Source organism: Trichosurus vulpecula, chromosome 2, assembly GCF_011100635.1.
Source record: "Trichosurus vulpecula isolate mTriVul1 chromosome 2, mTriVul1.pri, whole genome shotgun sequence".
Taxonomy (NCBI): domain Eukaryota; kingdom Metazoa; phylum Chordata; class Mammalia; order Diprotodontia; family Phalangeridae; genus Trichosurus; species Trichosurus vulpecula.
This window is the reverse complement of record NC_050574.1, coordinates 333366013-333390620: the sequence shown is the minus strand read 5'-3', so window position 1 is coordinate 333390620 and position 24608 is coordinate 333366013. Positions and strand designations below refer to the sequence as shown.

At 41.9% G+C, this 24608-nt stretch overlaps 1 protein-coding gene across 1 annotated transcript in view; it reads left to right on the top strand.

The window, feature by feature from the left end:
• The first annotated feature begins 608 nt into the window (after positions 1–608).
• Positions 609–24608, top strand: part of PDIA5 (protein disulfide isomerase family A member 5) — a 183252-nt gene continuing 159252 nt past the window's right edge. Inside the window, exon 1 of the mRNA XM_036746296.1 lies at positions 609–716. Within this exon, the coding sequence (XP_036602191.1) occupies positions 663–716 (54 nt within the window). The 5' untranslated portion in view covers positions 609–662. The remainder of the gene's footprint in view (positions 717–24608) is intronic.

The following is a 24608-nucleotide window of genomic DNA, read 5'->3' as shown; positions in this document are numbered from 1 at the left end:
ATGATGATGATGATGATGATGATAGGATTCAACATCTTGGTCTCTGAAAATGAGAGAGTCTGGACTTTAAGCATCCTTCCAGCTCTGAGCTCTCGATTACTGAGGGAGAGAGGAATAAAGACACTGTCAGTACCTGCCGGTAAGGCAGGTTCCTAACCAGAGGTTAAGGCAGCGAGCACCACAGAAGCAGCTCTGGTCCCCCCCAGCCCCAGGGATGCAGCACCATTTCTCCTAGAACAACACTCGTTCTCCGAACCTCAGAACCAGCTGGGGAGGCAAGTGAACACCGGGGAGTTCCATGCTAGAAGCCCTCTCAACCCACCCACGCAAGTTCAGGGCTCTGGACTGTCCTCGAGTTGCCAGCCGGGTAGTCCTTGGCTGGGATCTATCCCGTTTCTTAGACCCCGCCTTCAGGAACTACAATTCCCAGCATACACATTCCCCTTCTCCCCTTCCCCCGCCCCCTGCTCTCCTGGCGCGGCGCAGTGCGCATGCTCCTCCAGACGTGGCACCGGGAACTTCGAGGGCGCTGGGGGCGGGGCCCAGGGCAGCGGCCGCGGCCGTTGGAGAAGCGGGAGCCGGAGCCGGAGCCGGGGCCGGGGCCGGGGCCGGGGCCGGGCGGGCACCTGGCAGGCAGGCTGGAGGAGCGGGCGGCGGCGGCGATGGGTCGGGCCGGCCGTGGGTGTTGCTCCGGGCTGCTGCTGCTGGCGATGTTGGTGAGGCTGGGCAGGGGCCGGGCCGGGGAGGGAGGCAGGCACGCTGCGGGCTATGCCGGGGGCGCGGGGCATGACTGACAGAGAGCTGAGCGGAGTCGCGCGGGCCGCCCCGGGGCCGGCTGTGCACGCCCGGCAGCAAGTATGAGAGCGGGCGGGAGAGAGGAGGCTGGGCACCCCCTCCGCCTTTACCTCCCTGTGCCTGGGCTCTGCATCTTGTACCTGTGCATGTGTGCACTGGGGAGAAGGGGAAACCCAGGAGTGGGGGACGGGTGGGGACGGCGGCGGTGGAGGTCATCCATCTAGCAGTCCAGTTTCTATCCCTGAGATTTCTTGCTTCTTGGTTTCTATCCCCGAGATTTCTTGCTTCATGTGTCCACGCTGCCCTCTTACCCCATGCCCAGACCCATACACCCACGGGCCAGGCCCATTGGGGGCTACGGCAGCCCCTTCCTGGAGGCTACTGTCATCGGCTGCAAAGCTGGACTTTCGGTTACCCGGCCCCCCCCCCCCCCCGCGTGAGTTAAGAGGTCATGTTTGTGTAATGGGGGAGGAGCCCCTCCCAGATATGGGCTAGGGTGTGACACTCTCACCCCCATACTCTCTTCCAAAGAGCAAACCTGGAACACACCTAAGAGGACCCTGGAGACCAGCGCTGCAGAGAGCCAGAATGGATTGAGGACTGGGAGGTGATAGCATGAGGTGGCCTCTTCCCCTTCCTGCAGCCTCACTCCCCCTTGGCCTCCTCCCAAGAGCTGCCTTCATGGCAAGAGGATGAATAGAATTCTGATCTTTTATTTTTGAGGTGGAGGTAAACTGTTTAGCCTTGGACAGGGAATGACAAAGTTAAGGTGTCTCTAGCCTAAAGCTCTTCTATTTCCCCAGTTACTCCCCCACCCTTCCAATATAAGTTCTGTGAATTGACCCTCCGTTTCCAAGTGGCTTAAAGATGACTGTGAAGGGAAGGGAGACTGGGAAGAAAATTTAATTCAAGAGATATTAAACACCTACTATTTGTAAGGCACTGTGCTAAGCTCTGAGGATTCAGAATGAAATGTCCGTGCTCCCAAGGAACTTATATTTTTTAGGGGAGATATTGTACATATATAGATAAGTAAATACAAATTATAGAGGTATGGAGCAAGTAAAAAAATTAGACAAAGGACTCTAGGAAATTTTGAGGAGGAAGAGGAAAGTACTAATAACTGGAGAGATCAAGGATGGCTTCACAGAGAAGGTGGTACCTGTGGGATTTCATTTCATGTGAGGCGTAGGAAAATGTGATGTGGAATATCTAAGGCTACTTTCTTGATTTAGTTTTGTTGTTCTTTTCTGGGGGCGAGAAGTGAAAGAAAGCCTTTCTGGGCTTACTAGCCTTTCTGAATATATCTGGGCCCTGGATCTAGAAAGCACCTGCTCACCTAACTACATTACTGGAAAGACAGGGACTACGCAGATATAGTCAGTGTGAACTTTTACTTCAGTTTAGGGTTTGAAAATACTGGAATTACTCACTAGGGATTGGGAGGAAATCAATGATCTGCCAGTGGATGGAAGGGATGAGGAATGATTGTTCCTGCCAAGATTTCCATTCTTCCTGAGGGAAGGAACAGATTTCCTCTCTTGCCTTCAACCACATCTGATAGTAAAGTCTTTTCTAAATCATCTTGCTTCTGGGCTAATGGGGACTGTGAGCGCATACATATGCAGGTAGGTGTTCTGTTTTGTTTTTTTTTTAGCTGCTGTTTCTTTCGGAATGGTCATTTTCCTACTTTCCCACTTCTCTAGAGCATATAAGAATTGGGTCTTTGGGGTCTGCACTGCCACAAGAAACCAGTTACTGAAAACTCTACCTTTTGGTAGAGTTTCAGCTCCACCTATCAACCACCCCTCCCAAACTTTAAAAATGGCAACAGCAACAAAACTTTTAAAATTGTAAGTGGGTTTCTGTGGTTAGAGTTTTTATGGAAAAAAAAAGATTTAGAACTCTGGGAGATGCACCATATGTGTGTGTGTGTTATATATTATGTATTATCCCTCAAATGGAGAAAGAAGCATACCTTGAAAGTAGAATTCCACCCCCACTCCCTCCAGCTTCCTCAAGCCTGGCTTAAGAGAAGGGGAAAAAGCAGACAATGAAGGTGAAAGTTGGTGTGTTTTTCTTTTCTTAGAAAACTGTGATGAGCCACTATACATTTTTACACCATGTATATCTGATAAGGTTTAAGGAGAAGGTTGGGTTCCTCTCTTTCTTTCATCAGATATTTATTGAGCATAGGATTATGCTAGGTTCTGTGAGGGATACATAAAAATAGGATGCATGATTCTCTCTATCTCAGGTCTCAGGAAGACAAGATTATACACAAAGTTAAATGCCTCTTTAGGAGGACTGTGCAAGAAATGTCATAAGGCATTATAGAAGACTGACTAGAAATGTTTGACTTGAATGTGAATAGTTCCCCCATCTGGTAGTATGAACTTGCCCTCCCTCCTGTCTGTCCCATTTCTGGGAATGTTTCTTCCTTTTAAACACTCCTAGCTTTTTACTTCTGCCACTCTATTTCCCTTAGGAAGCCCTGCTCTCTAAAGCTGGAACCCAATTTGTTCTGGCCCACTTCTTTCTCTAGCTCTTAACCAGTGGTGTAGGGAGAAGTGTGCAGGATTAGGAGTCAGTGGACCTAGGTTGGAATCCCATGTGAACTGCACGTCCATCACTTAAACTCTCCAAGTCTCTAGTTTCTTCATATATAAAATGAGGGAGTTGTTCTAGATAACATCTAAGATTTTTTTTCCATTTCCAGATCTCATCAGTCCTTTTCTTCTTTCCCTGTCCCTTTCCCCCCCTTGCCCTCTCCCCTCTAGCTAACTTCTTTTTACAGTCCCTCTTTCCTCTGAATTCAGAGACGGCCTTGCTGCTGAACCACTTCCTTTCCTCCTATCTGCACCCTGCTAGCTGAACTATTCCCACTTCCCCTTCCCCTCCCCCAGTTGATTTGTTTGTGTAGTCCCTCGCTTTTCAAACCAACCCATCCCACCTCCCTGCATTACTTCTCCCTCTCCCCACTTCCTTCTCCTCCTTAGCAGGAGGAATCTCCATTCCTAAGCTGTCAGAATCTTCCTCTATCATGCCGGTCCAAGCCTCTGTCCCAGAAGTCTTCCCCCCGCAGGGGAGCCAATATACTGGCTTGAAGTCCCTTTTCCCATTGCCTGGCTTGTGTCCTGCTTTGGGGGGTGCAGGGGCGGGGTTGATCTTGCTGTAAGGTGGAACCCCTGTCCATTTTCCCAAACAGATTTTTTTTTATGATTTGGCTACACTGTAAGTTAAATTAGGTTTTTGAGACCGAATCAGAAACTGACAACTTAATATTTTTGTTTCAATGGAAAAATATGTTCAAGTTCTAAACATGTGACTGAAAAACAAGACTTTAGACCACAACCCACTTTATGAGTAGGTTGGAAATGGCCTCTGGATGATTTAGTACCAGTTAGATGGGATCATCAATTTAGATCTAGAAACAACCTTGGAGGTCATTTAGTCTGATCCCTTCATTGTGAAGGACTAAGTGGCTCGCCCAAAGTTACCCTGGTAGTAATTGATAGAGTCCAGATTTGAGCTTAGGTGCTCTGAGCATTCTACCCCACCAGAGATGTATTTAGAGCCCCTGGGTTCATCTCTGGACTTTGTCACTTACTACTTGGGAGCGTTACAGACAAGTACTTTGAATTCAGTGGAAAGAGCGATTGTTATGGTCTGAATGTTCTGGGAAGGCTTTTTCCTGAACTAGAACTAGGCCTTGATAGGTAGGTTTTGGTCAGATAGATAGAGGGGGAAGAGTGTGCTATGGAAGGCAAATGACTGTATGAGCAAAGGAATGTAAGGGGGAAGAGGAACAAGCATCATTTACAGGGAAGGAAAATGAGTAGATCGGTATGGCTGGGGTAGAGATTCTTTTGTGGAATAATGGGACACCCAGGGTCACAGATTTAAAGGTGGGAGAGACTGTCTGCTCTCCTCATTGTACAGAATAAGAAACTGAGGCCCAGAGAGGTTAAGTGATTTTCCCAAGGTCACATCGTGCGAGAGATAAAATGTTAACTCACATCCTCTGACTGTCAAGAATCCTTTCCTCTCTTCCATATTACCTCTTCTCTTGTTTCCCTTACTATTCAGGAGTTGATTGCATGAGTCCCTTCTTTATCATCTTTTTCCCTTTGCTAACTTATCTTTTGACCATTCTCTATTTATGTGAAGTGTAGAGATAACAAAAGGTAATTGTTTTAATAAAGAGTTTGGTGGAAAGGAGTTTGAAATTAATAGCCCAAATCATTTTACCTAGGGAAAGTCCCACTATTAAATTAGAAGTATGCAGGTTCTTCCATAATCATACTCTTTTTGGTTAAGGGCAGTTTGTGGAGGACCTTGAGTGGCAAGCTAAAGATTTTAAGGATTTTTTTTCCTTAGCAATGAGAATCTATTGAAGAAATGATGTGAAGAAAGCAGTGCTTTAATATTAATATGGTACTGGTAGGCTGAAGAGATGAATGAAATAAATGAGAGAAATCTGAACAATTTAGGAAGCTTTTGCAGTAGTTAAGGCTTTACGTGATGGTAGAGGCAGTGACAATAGAAAGGAGAGATGGATGTGGGAATGTTATAAAGGAAGATCCAATAGCACTTAGTGAATGGTAGCTGGGGAAAGAGAGGAGTCACATATGAGTCTGAAGTTTGGATGACTGAGAAAGTAATGTTGCCATTGACAAAGAGGCAGGAGAGGTAATTCCCTGATGATTTGGTTGTGAGTCACCCAGGTACAGAGGGAATCTGATGCTAGCTAGGGAAAGAATTTCAGAGATGCTTAATGATTTTTCTTGCATTTTAAAATATCTGGCTGCATCTTATACCCTCCTGACTAGTCTCTGTTCCCCTTTGTAGGGGACTGCCCAAACTATTTTGACTATGACATTTATTGCCATACTTACCACTAAGTGAAATATTTCTGCTCTGGAGAAAGAGAAAAAGCAGACAGTGAGAGTGAATCTTTTTGCAGCCTGGGAAGTCTATCTTTGTCATCCTGAATATGGTCTGGCCCTCACCCCAGCAAGTAAGTAGTGCTTACTGGCACCTCTTTTATTCTTGGGCAAAGGGTGAGGTATGTGTGTGTGCAATGAGCCCTGGTGTTGGAGATTTTGCATCCCAGCCCCTTGGCCTCTGTACTTTGATCTTGAATCAGTACTCCAGATAATCCTGTATCTTGAAGTCAGCATGGCATAGTGGATCACTGGCTTCAGAATTGGCAGATTCAAGTCATACCTCAGACATGAGCAGTGTAACCTTGGCCAAGTCACTTAATCTTTCTGTGTACTAGTTTCCCCGTCTCTAAAATGATGGGTTGGACTTGATGGCATCTGACCCCCCTTCCAGCTTTAAATCTGTTATCCTGTGGTCCTTACCCACTCAAATGAAGATATCTATAAAAAGACATTGTATATAAATGCCAGCTGTTATTATTGCTGAGTCTTTATGTTAATGGGACTATCACACCTATAGTAGACCCACCCCTGCCATTGCTCCCTCTTGCCTACCAGGTCATGGTCAAGGTCTCATGAATTACCTTCAGGGCAGTCTGCAGTCTTCAAGCAGCCCACTTTCCCCCTTCTTGCACTCTGTGATGCAGCCAAATTGGAGTACTCTGGCTGGCTCCCAGATCCCCTTCTCCAACACACGCTGCATTCCTTGGTCCCTTTTGTCCCTTTGCCTAGAATGCCCTCCTTTTCCATCTTTACCTGTTGGATTCCTCCCTATCCTGTAAAGCTCAACACAGTTCTCCCTCATCCATGCAGCATTCTCTGATCCCTTTGGTTAGCAGGGATATCTTTCTCCCTCTTTCTTTCTCTTCTGCTGTCCCACAGGTAACACTTGCTTTTGCCTCTCTAATTCAGTATCATATAATATTGTCCATTATATTTATTTTTGTCTTAAACCTCTTAAGAGCATTTTGGGAGTATGGGCCATTTCTTAGCTATACTTTGTACCCTCCTCACTACCTAGCACAGGGCTTTGTACACAGGCATTTGTTGATTGAATCTACAGCCAGCACCTGGAAAGAGAAAGCAGAGAGGTGAATATTGTAGGTATTTCGGCTTTTCTCGGGTGACTACCTTTCTTCTTTTCCTTTGAACATGAAACCATTAATTTGAGCAGAGAGGTCTTCCTCATTACCTCCGCCCCATTTATTTGGGGTAGGGTAGGATTTTACTCCATAACTATCTTTTTAAAAAAACTTTTATTGATGCTCTTTTTTAAAAAAATCATTGTCACTTCTCACTAACTTTCTGCCTCCCAAAGTAGAGCTCAACCTTGTAACAAATAAGTTCAGTCAAGCAAAACAAATTTACATATCGTCTGTCTAAAAATGTGTGCCTCATTCCATATCTCTGATCTGTGTATTTACTTTATATCCTGAAACCTGTCTGATTATTAATTGTTTCAATTAGTTTTTTGTTACACTTTTAATCTTCCTCCTCTGTCTAGAGGTAAGATACATGCTTCACTAATAGTCTTTTGAAGTCACTGCTTTAATCACAATTCTGAAGTCTTTTAGTGTTATTTCTTTACGTTATTGTGGTCATCCTGTAAATTATTCTCCTGGTTCTGCAATTTATACAAGTCTCTTTGAATTATACATATTTGTCATTTCTTTCGGCACAACAGTATTCCATTGCGTTCATATGCCACAATTTGTCCATTCATTTCCCAGTCAAAGAGTCTTCACTTTATTTCCAATTCTTTGGTACAACAAAAAGGGCTACTGTAAATGTTTTCACATATATAGGACTTTTCCCTGTGTCTGTTTTCTCCTTGGGCTGCACACCTATTAGTGGTAACACTGGGTGAAAGGTTATGGATAATTTAGTGACCTTATTTTGCTAAAATTCCACATCATTTTCCAGAATGGCCTCCATGACCATCTCACATTTCATTTCATGGCTGAATGACATAGGGGTAGACAATACCAAATGAAGTAGAAACAGTTTCCAGTCTTCTTAGAGTGGCAGGATTTGAGACCGCAGTTTCTGGTGTGCTGATTTAGTTGAGGATTGGGGGTGGGATGTTTTAGAAGAGAAGCAAACACAGTAGCCCCGACTCCAGTCTGGAGTGGTTACCTAAGAAGGCCCAACATCTTCCTTCTTGTTCTTGATGATTGGTTGGAATAAGAGCTTATTTGCTCTTGCTGGGGTGGGGGGGGGGTGGAGTAGGTGGGCAGCACATGGTGGGAGGGTATAGACAATGATATCTCTGTAGACTTTTGCTTTAAAGTTTCATCATCCATTTTGGCAAATAAACTTAAAATCCACACGAACTATTTCCTGTAGTGAGTGGGAACTTTACTTTTCAGATGTCTCCTAGATTGGAACAGAGAGGAAGGGCAGAAATGCCAACCAGCTGGGTATTCAATGACTTAATTCTTTTCACCTCTGTCATCCTTCTCTGACTGACGTTTTCTTCTTTTTGAAGTATTTAGTCTGGCTACCCTGCTTTTAACAGGGCTTCTTTCCATATCATTCCCCAACCACTTCTGAATGTTTGAAATTGGAAAGGGTATACAGATTCAGACTAGGCATAGGATTCGAGAGGTTGGGGCATGAGAATGTGATGCCTTTTTGTCTATAAGAAGTCCTTAGAGTTCACTAATTATGCAGGCTCCCTGATCTCAGCTGCATGTGGAACAGATGTCTTTATTGAGCTGATTGTGATGGCATCTCTGCCTGATTCCAGAGAGGTGCCAGCTCATTTACAACCTGCCAGAGTACAGGGAATTGATATTATCTTGCCCTAGGGAATAATATTCTCCCTTTGGCACAAGCAACTCCTCTTATCCTCAAGAAGGGAAATATTAACGACTATCTTTGTTTAAGGCTCAGTAGTTTTTAAAAGGTACTGATACAGACTAGGCTGTTTTGGTCCAGACAGCCACCCCACGACTGGAGTTACGTAGGACTCAAGTGTAGAGCGGAGAACAGCTTCATCACTAAGGTACCTAGTTATATCTGGCCTAATACTGGACATTGTACAAGAACATATTTGTTCACTCACTTTGGAGGTGCTCGGCAGCCATATTGATACACATGCGCAAGACATATGGACAGACTAACACCACTAACTGTAACTAGAATGGTCTTTTAGATACTTACCTCATCTATAGGTGACAGATAAAAGAGTATATGGAGTGGGGGGGGGAACAAGGGTGAGCCTGTCAGTATTGAAAATCTGGTTCTTGTTTAAGCAGAATGGCACAGTGAAAAAGAACTAGATGGCAGTGAGGAGATTTGGGTTTAAATCCTGACTCTGACTGTAATGAGCAGTATACCCATGGGCTGCTCACTTAATATCGATGAACTTGTTTCCTTATCTTGTCAAATGAAAATAATAATATTTTCGTTTTCTACCTTACAGTGTCATTATGAGGAAAGGACTTTGTCAGCCTTAAAGCCCTACATACACCCGTGTTGTTATTAGACCAGAGGTTGTTGAGCAGTGCCTGAGCAAACAAAAACTTTTTTTTTAACTAGTGGCATGATTTTCGTTTGGGTAGTTAGGTGCAGGGAATAGAGCACTAGGCCTAGAGTCAGAAAGACTCATCTTCCTGAGTTCAAATCTGGCCTCAGACCCTTACTAGCTGTGTCATCCTGGGCAAGTCACTTAGCCCCGTTTGCCTCAGTTTCCTCATCTGTAAAATGAGCTGGAGAAGGAAATGGCAAACTGCTCCAGTATCTTTGCCAAGAAAACCCCAAATGGGGTCACAAGGTCACAAAGTCACAGTGATGAGTCAGACACGACTGAAAAGACTGACCAAGAACATTATTTTTACTTGAAAGCAACTTACTTGAAACTTATCTACTTTTCTCTTGTTAAGAAAAACAATTAATGTTTTATTGGCTGTAAATTCCCTGACATTAAAAAGCTTTAGTTGTTGTTTCCAGCTCGTCTTTTGTTGTTGTTTTTTCCTCTGAAAGAGTTTTAGGAATAGCAAAGGTTATAGGCTTTGGAACTGGAAGGGTCCTTGGAGGTCATCTCCTTATTTTCCAGATGAAGAAACTGAGCCCTGCAGATGCTACCAGAAGCAGCATTCAAATGCAGGCTCTGGGACTCCCACTTTGGTGTTAGGTGAATGCGCTACGTTTGAAACTAGTAACGAAGTTGTCTGTTGTGGCTCTTCCAAGTTTGGAAGTAAAAACAATGCTAGTTGGCCTAATTGTTGTTGCTGCTGTCCCAGGCTTGGTAATTTGGAATGGGAATGGAGACTTAGTAACGGGGAAAGACTCATGTTGAGTGTTGTCCTGTACCAAGTTCACATATGGTGGGAGAATAACTCATGGAGGTAGTGAGGGATTGATTTTCTTCTCAGGTCATTGGGGAATGCTGAGGTTTCAACAGTCCGTGTACCTGCTATCTCTCTCTACATTGTTGGATGTTGGTGGATGTTGTGTAATAATACAAGCAACATAACACATACTGGCATCCTGGATCTGCAAATTTGTCAGGAATCCAAGGAATTGGCTCTAGTCCAAGCCTTGGCATGGGGAGACTAAGCTTCTAACCACTAATAGCTTTAGTAGCCTATGTTTTGGTTTAAGGGCCTGAAATTATGATCCTGAGACAAAGATCTGTTTTCATAAGCTCCCCAGATCAGTAATACGGCTGACCAATTGTTTCCTTATACCCTTTTCAACACCTACAGCATTTATATACTTTAAGCACCGTAGGGAATACAAAAAAGCCACTGTATTGGACCAGATATAGGGGAGAGGTGTTTTTAAAGGGACAAAAACTAGTCGAAGACAGGTCTTACCCTAAATTTGTTGGACCAAATGGGTATGAAATGATATGGCCCTTTATACCTTCATCCAAATCATTGATAAAAATATAAAACAACTGTGGGCCAAACACAGATCCTTGGGACAAAATCTTATCTTCACTCTAGAACATTTTTTCATCTGTCCTCTGGCTTATTCCAGAATCTCTATTTTAAGGAAACCCAGGCCAGCTTTATTCCTTTCTGGACTCCACTCTTGACTTTTTCATTTTCTGTACCATACCCTCCAGGCAGGTATCTTTTCTCCTCTTCCCATCTTAACTTTTAAATATGTCAATCATCTTGGAACAAATTCTTGTTTTTAAAACATGCATTAATGGGAAAAGGACCCCCATGTACAAAAATACTTATAGGAGCTCTTTTTGTGGTGGCAAAGAATTGGAAATTGAAGGGGTGCCCATCAATTAGGGAATGACTTGAACAAGTTGTGGTATATGAATGTAATGGAATACTATTGTGCTATAAGAAACGATGAGCTGGCAATTATAGCAGAACTGACTGTGTCTGTTTATTTCCATATAATGTGTTTTTGTTGGTAGTGGTTAGTCATGTTTTACTTTTCATGACCTCATTTGGTGTTTTCTTTGTAAAGATACCATAGTTCTTTGCCATTTCCTTCTCCAGCTCATTTTATAGATGAAGAAATTGAAGCACATAGGGTTAAATGACTTGCCCAGAGTCACACAGCTAGGAAGTGCCTGAGATCAAATTTGAACTCAAGTCTTCCTGACTCCAGGCCTAGTGCTTTATCCACTGTACCACCTAGCTGCCTCTTACCAAATGTATTATCTGTTTACATATTGTATCGTCTATAGAATATAAACTTCTTGAGGGCAGAGACTGGTTATTATTTTGTTTTTCTGTTCTCAAGTATCTAGCATAGTATTGAACAGATAATAAGTACTTAATGTTTATTGGCTTGTGGCATCACCCTAGAGATCTTCCAAGCTAACATTAGGCCATTAGTGACTATTTTTGGTTATGGCCATTCAAACAGTTGCAAATTCACCTGAGTGCTATCTAGCCTTTGTCTCACCATCTTTTCCATAAGATTGGCGTGAATTTTTACTTTGTCAGATATTTTGCTAAATATTCAGCTAAAAAGTCTATGCTATTTTCCTGATCTGCTAGTCTAATGAACTTGTGAAAAAAAAAAAGAAATAAGGTTAATTTGACATGATCTATTCTTGATGAAGCCATGCTGGCTCTTTGTGATTGTGGTTTCTTTTTCTAGGTATTCACTATCTACCCCTTTAATAATACATTCCTCAATTCTGCCAGGAATGGAAGTCAAGCTCACTGGCCTACATATTGCACATCCCACTGTCTTGCCTTTTTGAAATTCAGAATATCTGCCTATTTCTAATCCTATGGTACGTCTTTCAAAGATTGTGGAAAGAATCTCCACCATCACATTTTCTTGTTCTTTCAGTACTCTAGCATGTATTTCATCTAGGCCTGGAGGCTTCAGCTCGTCAAGAGCTGCTAGATCTTAATATCGCCATATTTATCTTAAGTATCGACTTGATAGTAACCATTTCCCTCCTGTTCCTTCCCATTCAAAGATCATTCTCTTTGGAATAGAAAATAAGCAAAATATGAGGAGCAAGCTCTGCCTTCTCTCCATCATTGCCCCATCAATTGTGTCCTGTCTCTTTTCCCAGCAGAGCTTTTAAAAATCCCCCAGGACTGTTTTGTTGCCCTAAGCTTTTCTTACCAGCCTCAGCTCAGGTGTTCATATTTCCCACTCTGTTCCTTAAGGTCCAACACATTGAGAATTACAGCATAGTAGATTGAGTCCTGGACTTAGAATTCTGGAGGACCTAGGTACAAACTTGACTTTTGACATTTACTGGGTCTGTGGAGCCACATGACAAGCCACTTAACCTTTCTGAGTATTGTTTCCTCATTTGTGAAAACAAAAATTAAAAAATGAGGATAATACTAGTAATAACTGAATTAACAGGGTTGTTGTGAGGCTCAAATGAGATAATGGATATTAACTGCAATGCACCATATGTTTAAATGTGTGTTATTGTTACCATCATCACATCCAGACTTAGTGCATAAGTAATTTTTTGCTATGAAGGAAGGAATTTTGGTGTACAGCCTATGTAGGGTAAATTGTATGTGGTTCCATTGCCTGACTTTCCATAGGCTTAAAGTATTTAAACCAATGGATCCTTAGCAGGTCAATGGAAAAACCCAATGTGGTCATTGAACGTAAGCTAAGATTTTTCTACTAAATTATAGAATCCAGCCATGGGTTGGAAAGCTGTAGCTGGAGGCAGCTGGCTTGTTCCCTTCTCCCCACCTTCCAACTCTCCCCCCCACCCCCCACCCCCAGACCTTCCAGCCCCTTTTGGTCTCTGGAGGAGTAAGGTTCCTAACTGTTTTGGTAGAAACTGTCAGCATATCCACTTCTCTGGCCAATTTGGTCTCCTTCCTCTGACCCAAGAAATCTGTTTTCTATGTATCACTGGGTTGTCCCCAGATCTTGGTTCACACACACACACACACACACACAGTTGTTTTTTTTTTTCAGGAACTATTCTTAATATTTTGTATTTAGCTTTCCATGCCACATTAGTCCATAGCCCATTTCTTGGGTTATGTCTTTTATTGAACAGACTCATTTTTGAAAAAGGTTTTATAGTTGTTTCCTGTTTTTACATCAGCCATTTCTACTAATCCCCTTCATCCCTTCCTTCCTTCCTCCTTCTCTTCCCATTGAATCTTGCCTATATAATAAAAAAAAAACAATCAAGGTCACAGAGATGCCATGTACTTAACTGCATCCCATACCCACAGCCCCTGCCTGTCCTCTGAAAGCAGAGAAGTAAAATTTTGATCTTTTTCCCTTTCCTTTTTTCTTAAGTAACCTTAATTTCTGAAAAGTCTACCCTACCCAATTAAGGATCCGTCTCCTCTTCTGGGCCTGGCTATCATTTCTTTTCCAATATCATCTTTTAGGGATTCTCAATATGTGTTTTGCAGGCAGCTTCCATGGAACACTTAAAATAATTCCACATTTGTATTTTAGTGGACACATTACCGCCTTCATCTTTAGTACTGTAGCTGATTGGCCTCACAATTTACAATCCTTTTTAGTGAGGGCAGGGAGGTGAAAGGTGAGTCGAATAACCATATTTCCCAAACAGCTATTCCAACTTTTATTCCTCCATCAAAATTATTTGAACACCTATGCTTTATGTAAAATATAACAGCTTGGTGGGGAAGCAGCGTGTCATGATGGATAGCAGGCTGACCTTAAAGTCAGGAAGCCTTGGTTAAGTTTTTCCTTTGATACATATTAGGTCTGTGACTATGGACAAAATCTCTTTACCTTTTGGTGCCCTTGGCAACTGTCTTAAAACTGTTGTGAGCAAGGCACGAAAAAGTTGCTAAGCTGCATCAGTGGAGGAAGTTTCCACACCTAAAGTTCCCTGCGTGGGTAAAAAGTCACTAGTCCAGAACAAAAAAGACCTTTCCCTCCTCCAGAAATTATTGTATTTGGGGGACATAAAAAAGGTCTGTCTTTCTCTCTCTCTCTTTCTTTGTTTCTCTTTCTCTCTTTTTTCCTTCCTTTTTTTTTTACAAGCAAAAGACATTAAAACAAGGTGGAAAACAAGATAAGAAATTTTGCGTTAAAAAAGTCCTACATTTAAGGAGTTTAGGCTAGATGGGAAACAAAACACACATTTAAACAAAAAAAGGAATAACATTTAAGTGTAGATGAGTGACAGACAGCACTTGCAGTAGTGAGTGAACTAGAAAATGATTCCGTGGCGGGGGGGGGGGGGGGGGGGGGGGGGGGGGGGGGCGGGGGCGGGGACGGGACTGATGATCAGGCTGTGAGTGTCCCAAGCATCCAGATAAGCTGTTAGAAGGGAGGGCAGAAGAAAGAAAGCTCCGAGTCATTTGAACTTGGCCTTAAAGAATGAGTAGTCTCAGATAGTTGGGAGCAGCAAAGACATTTTGAGCAGGAGGCATGACTAGAGGATGTGAAACGAAGCTAGGAAGATTTAGACAAAATGTTTAGGGAATGTTCAGTCTGCAGTTAGGCCTGGCATGAAGGCTTCCTTTAGGTCAGGGCTCTGAACCTTTTTGGTGTCATAGTGCCCTTTGACAGTCTAGTGAAGTCTAAGGACCTTTCTCAGAACCATGCTTTTAAATACACAAAATAAGATTCAAAGGAATCCAACTATATAAAAGTACAGTTATGAAAATATTTTTTAAAAAAGGTCCCTGACCCCAGGTTAAGGACTTCTGCTTTAGGTGATAGGAAAGGTTGAAAAGGTAAGTTGGAAGCAAAATGAGAGGCAGCTTGGGTTGACAGGTGACCTGGAGACCCTCAAAATTTGCTGGCTCAATAACCTAATGGGGAAATGGGGATGGTTACTACCTCACAGGGTTTTTTGTGAGGAAAACACTTTGTAAGCCTTAAAACACTATATTAATGGGAATTCTTATTATGGAGGACATTGAGTACCAGCTTAAAGAGTTTGGACTTTATACTTTAGGTAACTATTGAGTGGGTCAAGTGACATTATCCTAGTGACCTCATCAGTCTGATGCCTGTAAGGAGAATACAATGGTAGGATTTAAGACTAGAGACAGACAAGTTAGGAAGTGATTGTATCAGGACTCACGGGCAGTCGCTCTGTGAATGGAAAGGTAGGGACAAGTCTAAGAAGGAAAAATGGATGGGATTTGTGGACTGACTCAGAGTTGAGAGAGAGGGAAGAGTCAAATGTAAGCCCATTTTTTTGTGCTTGGGTGAACTAGAAAATGATGCCAAATGGGGGAAGTAGAAGGAGGAGGAAACTAGTGATCAGGTTGTGACTGCATGGTATATAGGTAAACGGTTAGAAAAAACATGATGCTTGTTACAGGTTCTGACACTTATCTTTTTCTTTCAGAAGATACTGTAGTATTGGGGCCATGCTTAGCTCTATCATATTCTCACTCATGGTTTCTAATGGGCTGAAATTGAATTACTCCTAGGTTTGACTCATTCCTGAGAAGCCATTCACAGGTTCCAATTAAGCAAATTCCCTATGGATCCTTTTCTCCAACTAGGGCAGTACTCACCGAAAACCTTGCTGTCCTTTGACCAGGCAGTGTAAAATAATCCTTAATATTGGAGACATTCATACTCAAACCTTGCTTATTTTTCCTAGAAGTCAGTTGTTCTTTAGCACTTTCTCTACAATTCCTCTGTATAGAATTTGTGTTTGGTTCACATTAAGAGGGGCTTTAGAGAAGCTAGAGCCTCCCAGGGAAGGATGACACAGGGTGGTCAAGGGTCATGAGTTATAGTTGAAGGATCTGGGGGTGGTTTAGCCTGCAGAAGAAAAGACTGGAGAGATACAGTAAAAGTTTTCAAACCATTGAAGGGCTAATCGTGGGTAAGAAGGATGCAACTCATTGTTTCTATCTCATTGTTTCTATCTCCAGAGGAGTAAACTAGTATGATGTGGCAGATGTTACAGGAATTAGCTCCATATAAGAAAGACTCTCTAGAAAGAGCCAGCTAGCTGTCCAGTAGTGGAACAGGCTCTCTTGTGACATAGAGAGTTCCCTTTAAAGGATGTTCAAGAAGGGATTTCTGTTTTGTTTTTTGGTTTTGGGGGGGGGGGGGCAGAGCAATTGGGATTAAGTGACTTGCCCAAGGTCACACAGCTAGTACATGTGACAAGTGTCTGAGGCCGGATTTGAACTCAGGTCCTCCTGACTCCAGGGCTGGTGTTCTACTGACTGCACCACCTAGCTGCCCCTTTTTTTTGTTTTGTTTTTTGGTTTTTGGTTTTTTGGGGTGGGGCAGGGCAATTGGGATTAAGTGACTTGCCCAAGGTCACACAGCTAGTACATGTGACAATCAAGAAGGGATTTCTAAAGTGAGTTGAGCAAGTTGACCTCCAATGTTCTCTCCAATTCTGAAGATAACTGAAACCGAAAGAGCCTTCCTGGCTCCTAGGGCTCAAGTGATAGGATTAAAGTTGCTGGAAAAGATTGTTTTTTTTTGTTTTTTTGTTTTTTATAATAAATTTCTTTATTTATTTTTAGTTTACCACGCACGGTTCTACATAGTTTTGAGTTCCAGTTTTTCTCCCCTCCCTCCCCCCTCCCTCCCCAAGACGGCATGAAGTCTCATATAACTATCATGTATAACTTCACATTGAATTAATTTATGCACTAGTAAAGTCGTGGAGAAGAATTTTGACCAATGGAATGAATCATGAGAAAGAAGAAACAGAACCAAAAAAAAAAAACCAAAAAAAAAACCCCAAAAACAAAAACAAAAGAGAAGCAGAAAAGGCGAGCATGTAGTGTGCCTCAGTCTGTATTCAAACTTCGCAGTTCTTTGTCTCGATGAAGATAGCATTCTCCATCGTGAGTCCCCTGGAGTTGTCCTTGCCCCTTAGGTTGCTGAGAAAAGCACAGTTTGTCAGGGTTGGTCCTCACGGAATCCATATATCTGTGGCTGTGCACAACGTTCTCCTGGCTCTGCTCCGCTCACTCAGCATTATGTCGTGTAGGTTTTTCCAGGTTGTTATGAAGTCTGCATCATCCCCATTTCTTATGGCACAATAGTATTCCATTACCTTCATGTACCACAGTTTGTTCAGCCATTCCCCAATTGATGGGCATCCCTTTGATTTCCAATTCTTGGCTACCACAAAGAGAGCCGCTATAAATATTCTTGTACATATGGGTCCTTTTCCCGCTTGCGTGATTTCTTTGGGATACAACCCTAGAAGTGGAATTGCTGGGTCAAAGGGTATGAACATTTCTATAGCCCTTTGGGCGTAGTTCCAAACCGCCCTCCAAAATGGCTGGATCAGCTCACAACTCCACCAGCAATGCAACAATGTTCCAATTTCCCCCACATCCTTTCCAGCATTTATCATTCTCCTGATTTGTTATTTTAGCCAATCTGACAGGAGAGATGTGGTATCTAAGAGTTGTTTTGATTTGCATTTCTCTAATCAGCAGCGATCCAGAGCATTTTTCCATATGCCTGTAGATAGCTTTAATTTCTTCCTCTGAAAACTGCCTGTTCATATCCTTTGACCATTTCTCAATTGGGGAATGGTGGAAAAGATTGTTTAGCAGCTTTTTATTTCCTCCTGTATTCTCTGTCCTTGGGGCAGCTAGGTAGCAAAGTGGATAGGGTGCTGGGTCCGGAGTCAGGAAGACTCATCTTCTTGAGTTCAAATCCAGCCTCAGACACTTACTAGCTGTGTGACCCCAGGCAAGTCACTTAACCCTGTTGGCCTCAGTTCCTCATCTGTAAAATGAGCTGGAGAAGGAAGTGGCAAACCACTGCAGTATCTTGGCCAAGGAAACTCCAGATAGGGTCACAAAGAGTCGGACGTGACTGAAAAACGATGGAACAACAAAATTCTGTGTCTTTATTTTTGGCAACCTGAGGAGTTCCCCTAGTTTGCGATATAATTTTGTGATTTTAATCACAGGCACAGTGGTTAGGGAAGGGAAGGGAATAAGCATTTTAGTATCTAGAAAGTGCCAGGCACTTAGCACTCAAATGTGCTAAGTGCTTTACATATTTTTTCTCATCTAATACAACGACCTTATGAAGTAGGTGCTGTTTTGTCCTCATTTTACAGCTGAGAAACTGAGGTAAACAGAGGTTAAGTGACTTGCCCAGGGTCACACAGCTAGTAAGTGTTGAGGCTGGATTTGAACTCAGGTCTTCCTGACACCACGTCCAGAGTGCTCTATCCATTGCACTATCTAGATGCACTGGCTTACTTTAGGCCCAGATGGGCCATCACTCAATACACCAACACCAACCGGGGGGTGGGGAACCTAGGACTTGAGGCCACATGTGGCTGCCTAGGTCCTTGGGTGTGGCCTTTTGACTGAGTCCAAGTTTTACAGAACAGATCCTTTCAATAAGGCTATTTGTTCTGCGAAGTTTGGATTCAGTCAAAGGGCCGCACTTGAGGACCTACAGGACCACATGGGGCCTCGAGGCCACAGGTTCCCCACCCCTGCACTAATCTGTACTTTTATCTTTTTTATCTTTTTAACTTTTATCCCAAAAAATTGACTTATGTTCATAACAGCATATTATGTAATGGCTTGTAGACTACAGTACAACATTTGGATAGAACCCTGTGCTAGGAAATGAGAAAGATACAAAGTTTAGAGTAGTTAGAAGGATAAGAAACTAGCACTAATAATAACTATAATATACATGCAACGTTGTATATTATAACATGATAAATGCATGAGCTTGTTATAAACACAGTTCTGGGTTAGTTGTGAGGGGCAGCTCAGTGCAGGGAAGTCTTACTGGAGTAGGTGATGTTTAAATTGGTCTTTAAAGGGTGGCTAGGGATTCAGCAGGTTATGAGAGAGGTTATTACACATAGAGACAAGGCTGAGCAGAGGTGAGAGTGCAGCTCACCTGGGTGATAGAAACAGTTTAGTTGGGCTGGCATTTAAAGTATGTGTAGGAGCAGGATAGGAGCAAAGGGTAGAAAGATAATATGGAAGCCAGGCAAAGAAGTATAGACAGTCCTCACTAGGGAGCCAGTGGAAGTGTTTGGAGCAGAACAGTGACATGACCAGATGTATGTCTAAGAAAGATTATTCTGGCAATGGTACGCAGGATCAAATGGAGTTGCCCAAAAGTGGAGACCTCAAAGCCTGTTATTGGATATGGGAATAGGCCAGATAGGAGTGATAATGAGAGCCTATGTGAGGGGACAGAGCAGTGGGAATTGAGATGAGGGTCAAGGTTGAAGATGTTGATGGAGATAGAATGGACAGGATCTGCCCTCCCAACTTTCAGGATTTTGAGCCTGGACCACTGGGAGAATAATTGGTTCTCTCAGCAGAAATATAGAAACTTGGAAGAGTTTCAGGTTTAGGATAGAAGATCGTGAAGTCACTTTTGGAAAGGTTGAGTTTGAAGTGCCAATAGTGCAGTGCATTCATGGTGAGATATATGACAAGAAGTAGGACATGTGGGACTGTAATTTAGGAGAAAGATTGAGGCTGGATTGATAGAGGTAGGAGTTACTTATAGCTAGAGGTAATAATTAAAGCTATGAGAGCCAGTAAGATCCCCAGGGGAGGGAGTGTAGAGAGAAGGGGTTGGAGTTTGGGGAAATAGCTACTCTAAAGGAGTAGAAGATGGGTAGTAATCCAGTAAAGGATACTAGTAAAGAAGAGGTCAGACAGTAGGAGGAGAATCAGGAGAAAGCAAGGTCATGGAAGACAAGGGAGAAGAAGAGCATATCTAGGAGGAAAGGGATCTAGGAGGAAAGGTCATCAGTGTTGAAAGATGCGAAGAGGTATAAAGGAGGTTGAAGACTTAAAAGCTGCCTATCATTTTAGCAAAAAGGGGATATTGACCTTTGAAAAAGTAATTTCAGTGAAGTGATGGAGTCAGAAGCCAGATTCTAAGGGGTAAGAGGATGAAGGAAGTGTAAGCAGTTAGTGTAGGTGGTTCTTTTTTTTAGAAAGGAACAAGAGATAAAGGATGATAGGGAATGCTTGAGTCTAGTGAGGGTTTCTTTTAAGGATAGGGAAAATTTGGAAAATGTTTTTAGATAATGGGGAAAAGAGCTAATAGATAGGGAGAGGATAGGGAATAGGGGATTAATCAGTTAATCTGTGCCCAGAGGAGAGGATGGGGAGTAAAGGCACAAATGGAGAAGTTGGCTTTGGCTAGAAAGAAACCTCTCATTCTTTGAAGCGGAAAAGATAGATTAAGAAAGTTTAGAAGAAGATAAGGGAGCTTAAGCCAGATTATCTCAGTATTAGTAAAGTAGGCCCAGATTAAAGTCATCTCTGGGGAGGGAGAAGGTCAGGAGTTTCAGGTTTGAAAAAAAAAAAAGATTTGGAACAGGAACAGTAGGTAATGTGAAAGGAAGTTAAACACTGTGGTTCTCACACCTATCAAACTGGCTAGTAGATCAGGAAAAAGATAAATGTTGGAGGGCATGTGATAGAAAATTGGAGCACCAGTGCTCTGTTGGTGGAGCTATTCTGGAGAGCAATTTGGAAATGCCAAAGGGCTATAAAACTCTGAATACCCTTTGGTCCAGCAATACCACTACTAAGCCTGTATCTCCAAGAGATTTGCAAAAAATGGTGGGGGGTGGGGGTGGGGGTGGGGGAGAGGATTTATTTATACAAAAATATTTATAGCAGCTCTTTTTTTGTGATGGCAAAAAAAATTGGAAATTGAGGAGATGCCCATTAATTGGGCTGACCAAGTTGTGGTATATGATTATAATGGAATATTATTGTTATAAGAAATAATGAGCAACAGTGAGTAGAGCACCAGCCCTGGAGTCAGGAGGACCTGAGTTCAAATCCGGCCTCAGACACTTGACGCATGTACTAGCTGTGTGACCTTGGGCAAGTCACTTAATCCCAATTGCCCTGCCAAAAAACAAAAAACAAACAAACAAAAAAAAAGAAATAATGAGCAAGATGATTTCAGAAAACCTGGAAAGACATGAACTGATTCAGAGTAAAGTGAGCAGAACCAGGAGAACCTTGTATCAGCTATATTGTACAGTGAATAACTGTGAATGACTTAGCTTTTCTCAGCAATACAGTGATCGAAAACAATCCCAAAGGACTCATGATGAAAGAATGCTTTCTGCCTCCAGAGGAAGAACTGATGGAGTCTCAATGCAGATTGAAGCATACTGTTTTTCACTTTCTTTCTTTTTGGTTTGAGTTTTCTTCCATATGATGACTAATATGGAAATATATTTTAGAAGATTGCGCATGTGTAACCCATGTCAAATTGCTTACCATCTCAGGGAGGGAGGAGAAGAGGGAGAATGGAAGAAGAGAATTTGGAACTCATAATTTTAAAGAACATGTTAAAATTGTTTTTACATGTAATGGAGGAAAAATAAAATTTTTTTTTAAAAAAATGAAAAAAAAATCTTGTGGTCATTAGCCTATCCTAAGATCTGCTTTTCTAAATATTTCCTTTTTTGTCTGCACTACTTTTTGAGGAAGTGTTATTTAGAATATAAGTGCTAATTACTTCCTTGACACTCCCCTACCACTTCCGTGAGCTCTAAAGTCTCCGTTAGCATTTATTTTCTTTTGCCTTCAGAGAACAGGTATCTGTCTGTTCTTTATTCTCACTAACTTACTCAGTATTCTGCCAGACTTCTAAAAGGAGCCATACTCTTAAACTTTTTTTCCATTTTGAAACTATCAAGTAAAACATGGGTTAAACACAGTGCAATAGAGTTTCTTCACAGCTCCTAATCTCCAAAACACACATACATTGTGTTTGTTCTTCCAGGTAGAAGAGTAAAGGCCAAAATATTTTCCCTCCCCCATCCAGTTTCCTGAGCACTTAACTTAGGTCTTCATATCATCCTGCTTCAGCAGGCTTCTCTTACATAATTCAATATCTCTGGTTAGCTGATCTGAATTGAATAGCAAATCCATAATGACATATTGCTTGGATCACTTAATAGAGTGTATAAGAGATTGGGTGATTGGGAATGAAGGAATCACAGTACATACATTTTTTCTTTTGAGTTGATTTCAACTCAGTATAAGTATGTATAAATATGTTAGTATGCTTGGTCTGTTAGTGCATGTGTTTCTTTTTTATCATTCAAAAGACAAATGAAAGAAGAAAGAGGAGTATAGGTGGGATGGGTGGAGAGAAATAAGTAAGAATGGGGTAGGGAGAGGAAAAACCTCCTTGGCTGAAAATCTTTAATCAGTTACTGTGGTTAATTTTTCATTTTAGTCATGATCTGAATATATGGATTATATTCTTTCTGATGTTTGTTAATTATTAAAACCTGAGTGGATTTAAATGTCCCTTCTCAAGCCATACACATTCTCAGCTGTACTTCAATGAAAAATAGAGATCATTGACAGAAAGCTCCTCTTCCACCCCTCCTCACCTCTCATCACTCATCCATCTTCCCCCACTATCTCTTCTTTACAATTTTCCCAGAGGAACAGGTGGGCCAAGATCTCCTTGCCAAGGCTAATCTCCCAGTGGCATCCCTGTTCCCTCTAATCTTCAGTCTCTTCCTTTCTAATGGCTCATTTCCTGATGCCTGTAAATATTCTGTCTACCCTGCCCTTAAAAAAACCTCCCTTGATCTACCATCTCTCTAGCTGGTGTCCTCTCCATCACTTCTGTCTTTCTCATACACACACACACACACACACAGAGGTATATACATACATACATATATATATATATATATATATATATATATATATATATATATATATACACACACACACACACACACACACATACACACATATATATGTGCAAGTATATAGGTTTGTATACACACATATATGTGTATGTACACACACAGACACAGACATACACACACACATATAAAAAGCCTATGTATACAGTTATTTTACAGTAGGAATAAGGACTGGGCCTGTGGTTTCATTGGTTCAGGGAACTTCAGGTTGTCACCTTTTCTGCAACCTACAGTCTTAGAGAGTTGCCTACAGTGGCAAGAGGTTACATGACTTGTCTAGTATATATCTATATCTATATATCTGTATACATACACATACATATGTGTGTGTGTATGTATGTATTTGGAGGGGGGAAGGCAGGGCAATGGGGTTAAGTGACTTGCCCAAGGTCACACAGCTAGTAAGTGTGTCAAGTGTCTGAGGTTGGATTTGAACTCAGGTCTTCCTGACTGCAGGGCTGGTGCTCTACTAACTGCGCCACCTAGTTGACCTTTGTCTAGTATATATTAAAGATAGGTCTTGAACCCAGGTCTTTTCTCTCCTTCCCTTCCCTCCTCTCTGAGATGGTGAGCAGTCAGATATAGGTTATACATGTGCAGTTATTCAAAACAGTTCCATATTAGTCATTTTGAACAAGAAGAACCGAATGAAAGAAAACAAATAAAAGAAATAAAGTAAAAAAATAGCATACTTCAGTGTGTATTCAGTCCATATTGGTTCTTTCTCTGGAGGCAGATGGTATGCTTTATCATTAGTCCTTTGGGATTGTCTTAGATCATTGTATTGCTGAGAATAAGTCATCCATAGTTCTTCGTTAAACAATATTGCTGTTACTGCTTGTAACATTCTCCTGGTTCTGTTCACTTCACTATGTATCAGTTCATGTAAATCTTTTCAGGTTTTTCTGAAATAATCTGGGAGTAATATTAATCATGGGTAGAAGGAGGGGGGAACTGTCCTCCCTAGCAATATGTGGCTTCAGTGGAATATTTTATAGGTCTCAGCCCAGTGATCGGGCAGCTCAGGCCTGAATGTAAATGCCCTTAAAGCAGAAGGCTGGTGAGTAGAAGGAAAGCAATTATTGGAAGTCAGAAGGAGTTTGCATAGTGCAGAAAAAGGATTTTTTTTCCTTTTCTACCTCCAAAAGGCAATTGACATAAAATTTAAGGAGGCTGCCAAACACTAAGAACAACACTGGCTGACGTTTTGGAAGAACTTTTAAAAATACTACCTACCAGAACTTGACAAAGGAGTCAGATGCATCGTTACCAGCATTTCTGTTACTCTTGGCAAATAGTGTAACTAAATGGATTGTGACTTCTGATGCCTGTAGGAATAGTATAGTGTGTATCCAGGGACACTACAGTTGCATTTTAGAAAGGAATGTGTTTAAAAGCCAACAAAAATACTGTCTTGGGGAGAAAAAAGAATGTAAGTCACCCTAATGGCTTTAGTTAAGGGAGGGGAAATTAAATTCTCTTCATTTGGCCTTCTTTGTTACTGCATATTTGAGGATTTACTTGAGACTTAGAATCATGGGCTTTTGTCCTTCCATTTATTGTCAGAGTATTACCAGTCAGGGGAAAACCAATCTTTCTACTCAGTATTTCGATTCCGACTACTTCTCCAAAAGATCTTGTTCAATTTCCTCTCCAGGGTCTTCACTTTCTCCCTCTGCACTGGCTCCTTTCTCAACTTTCATATGTATTCAGGTCTCCCTTATTTAAAAGAAAAGCAGAACAACCTTTGCTTTACC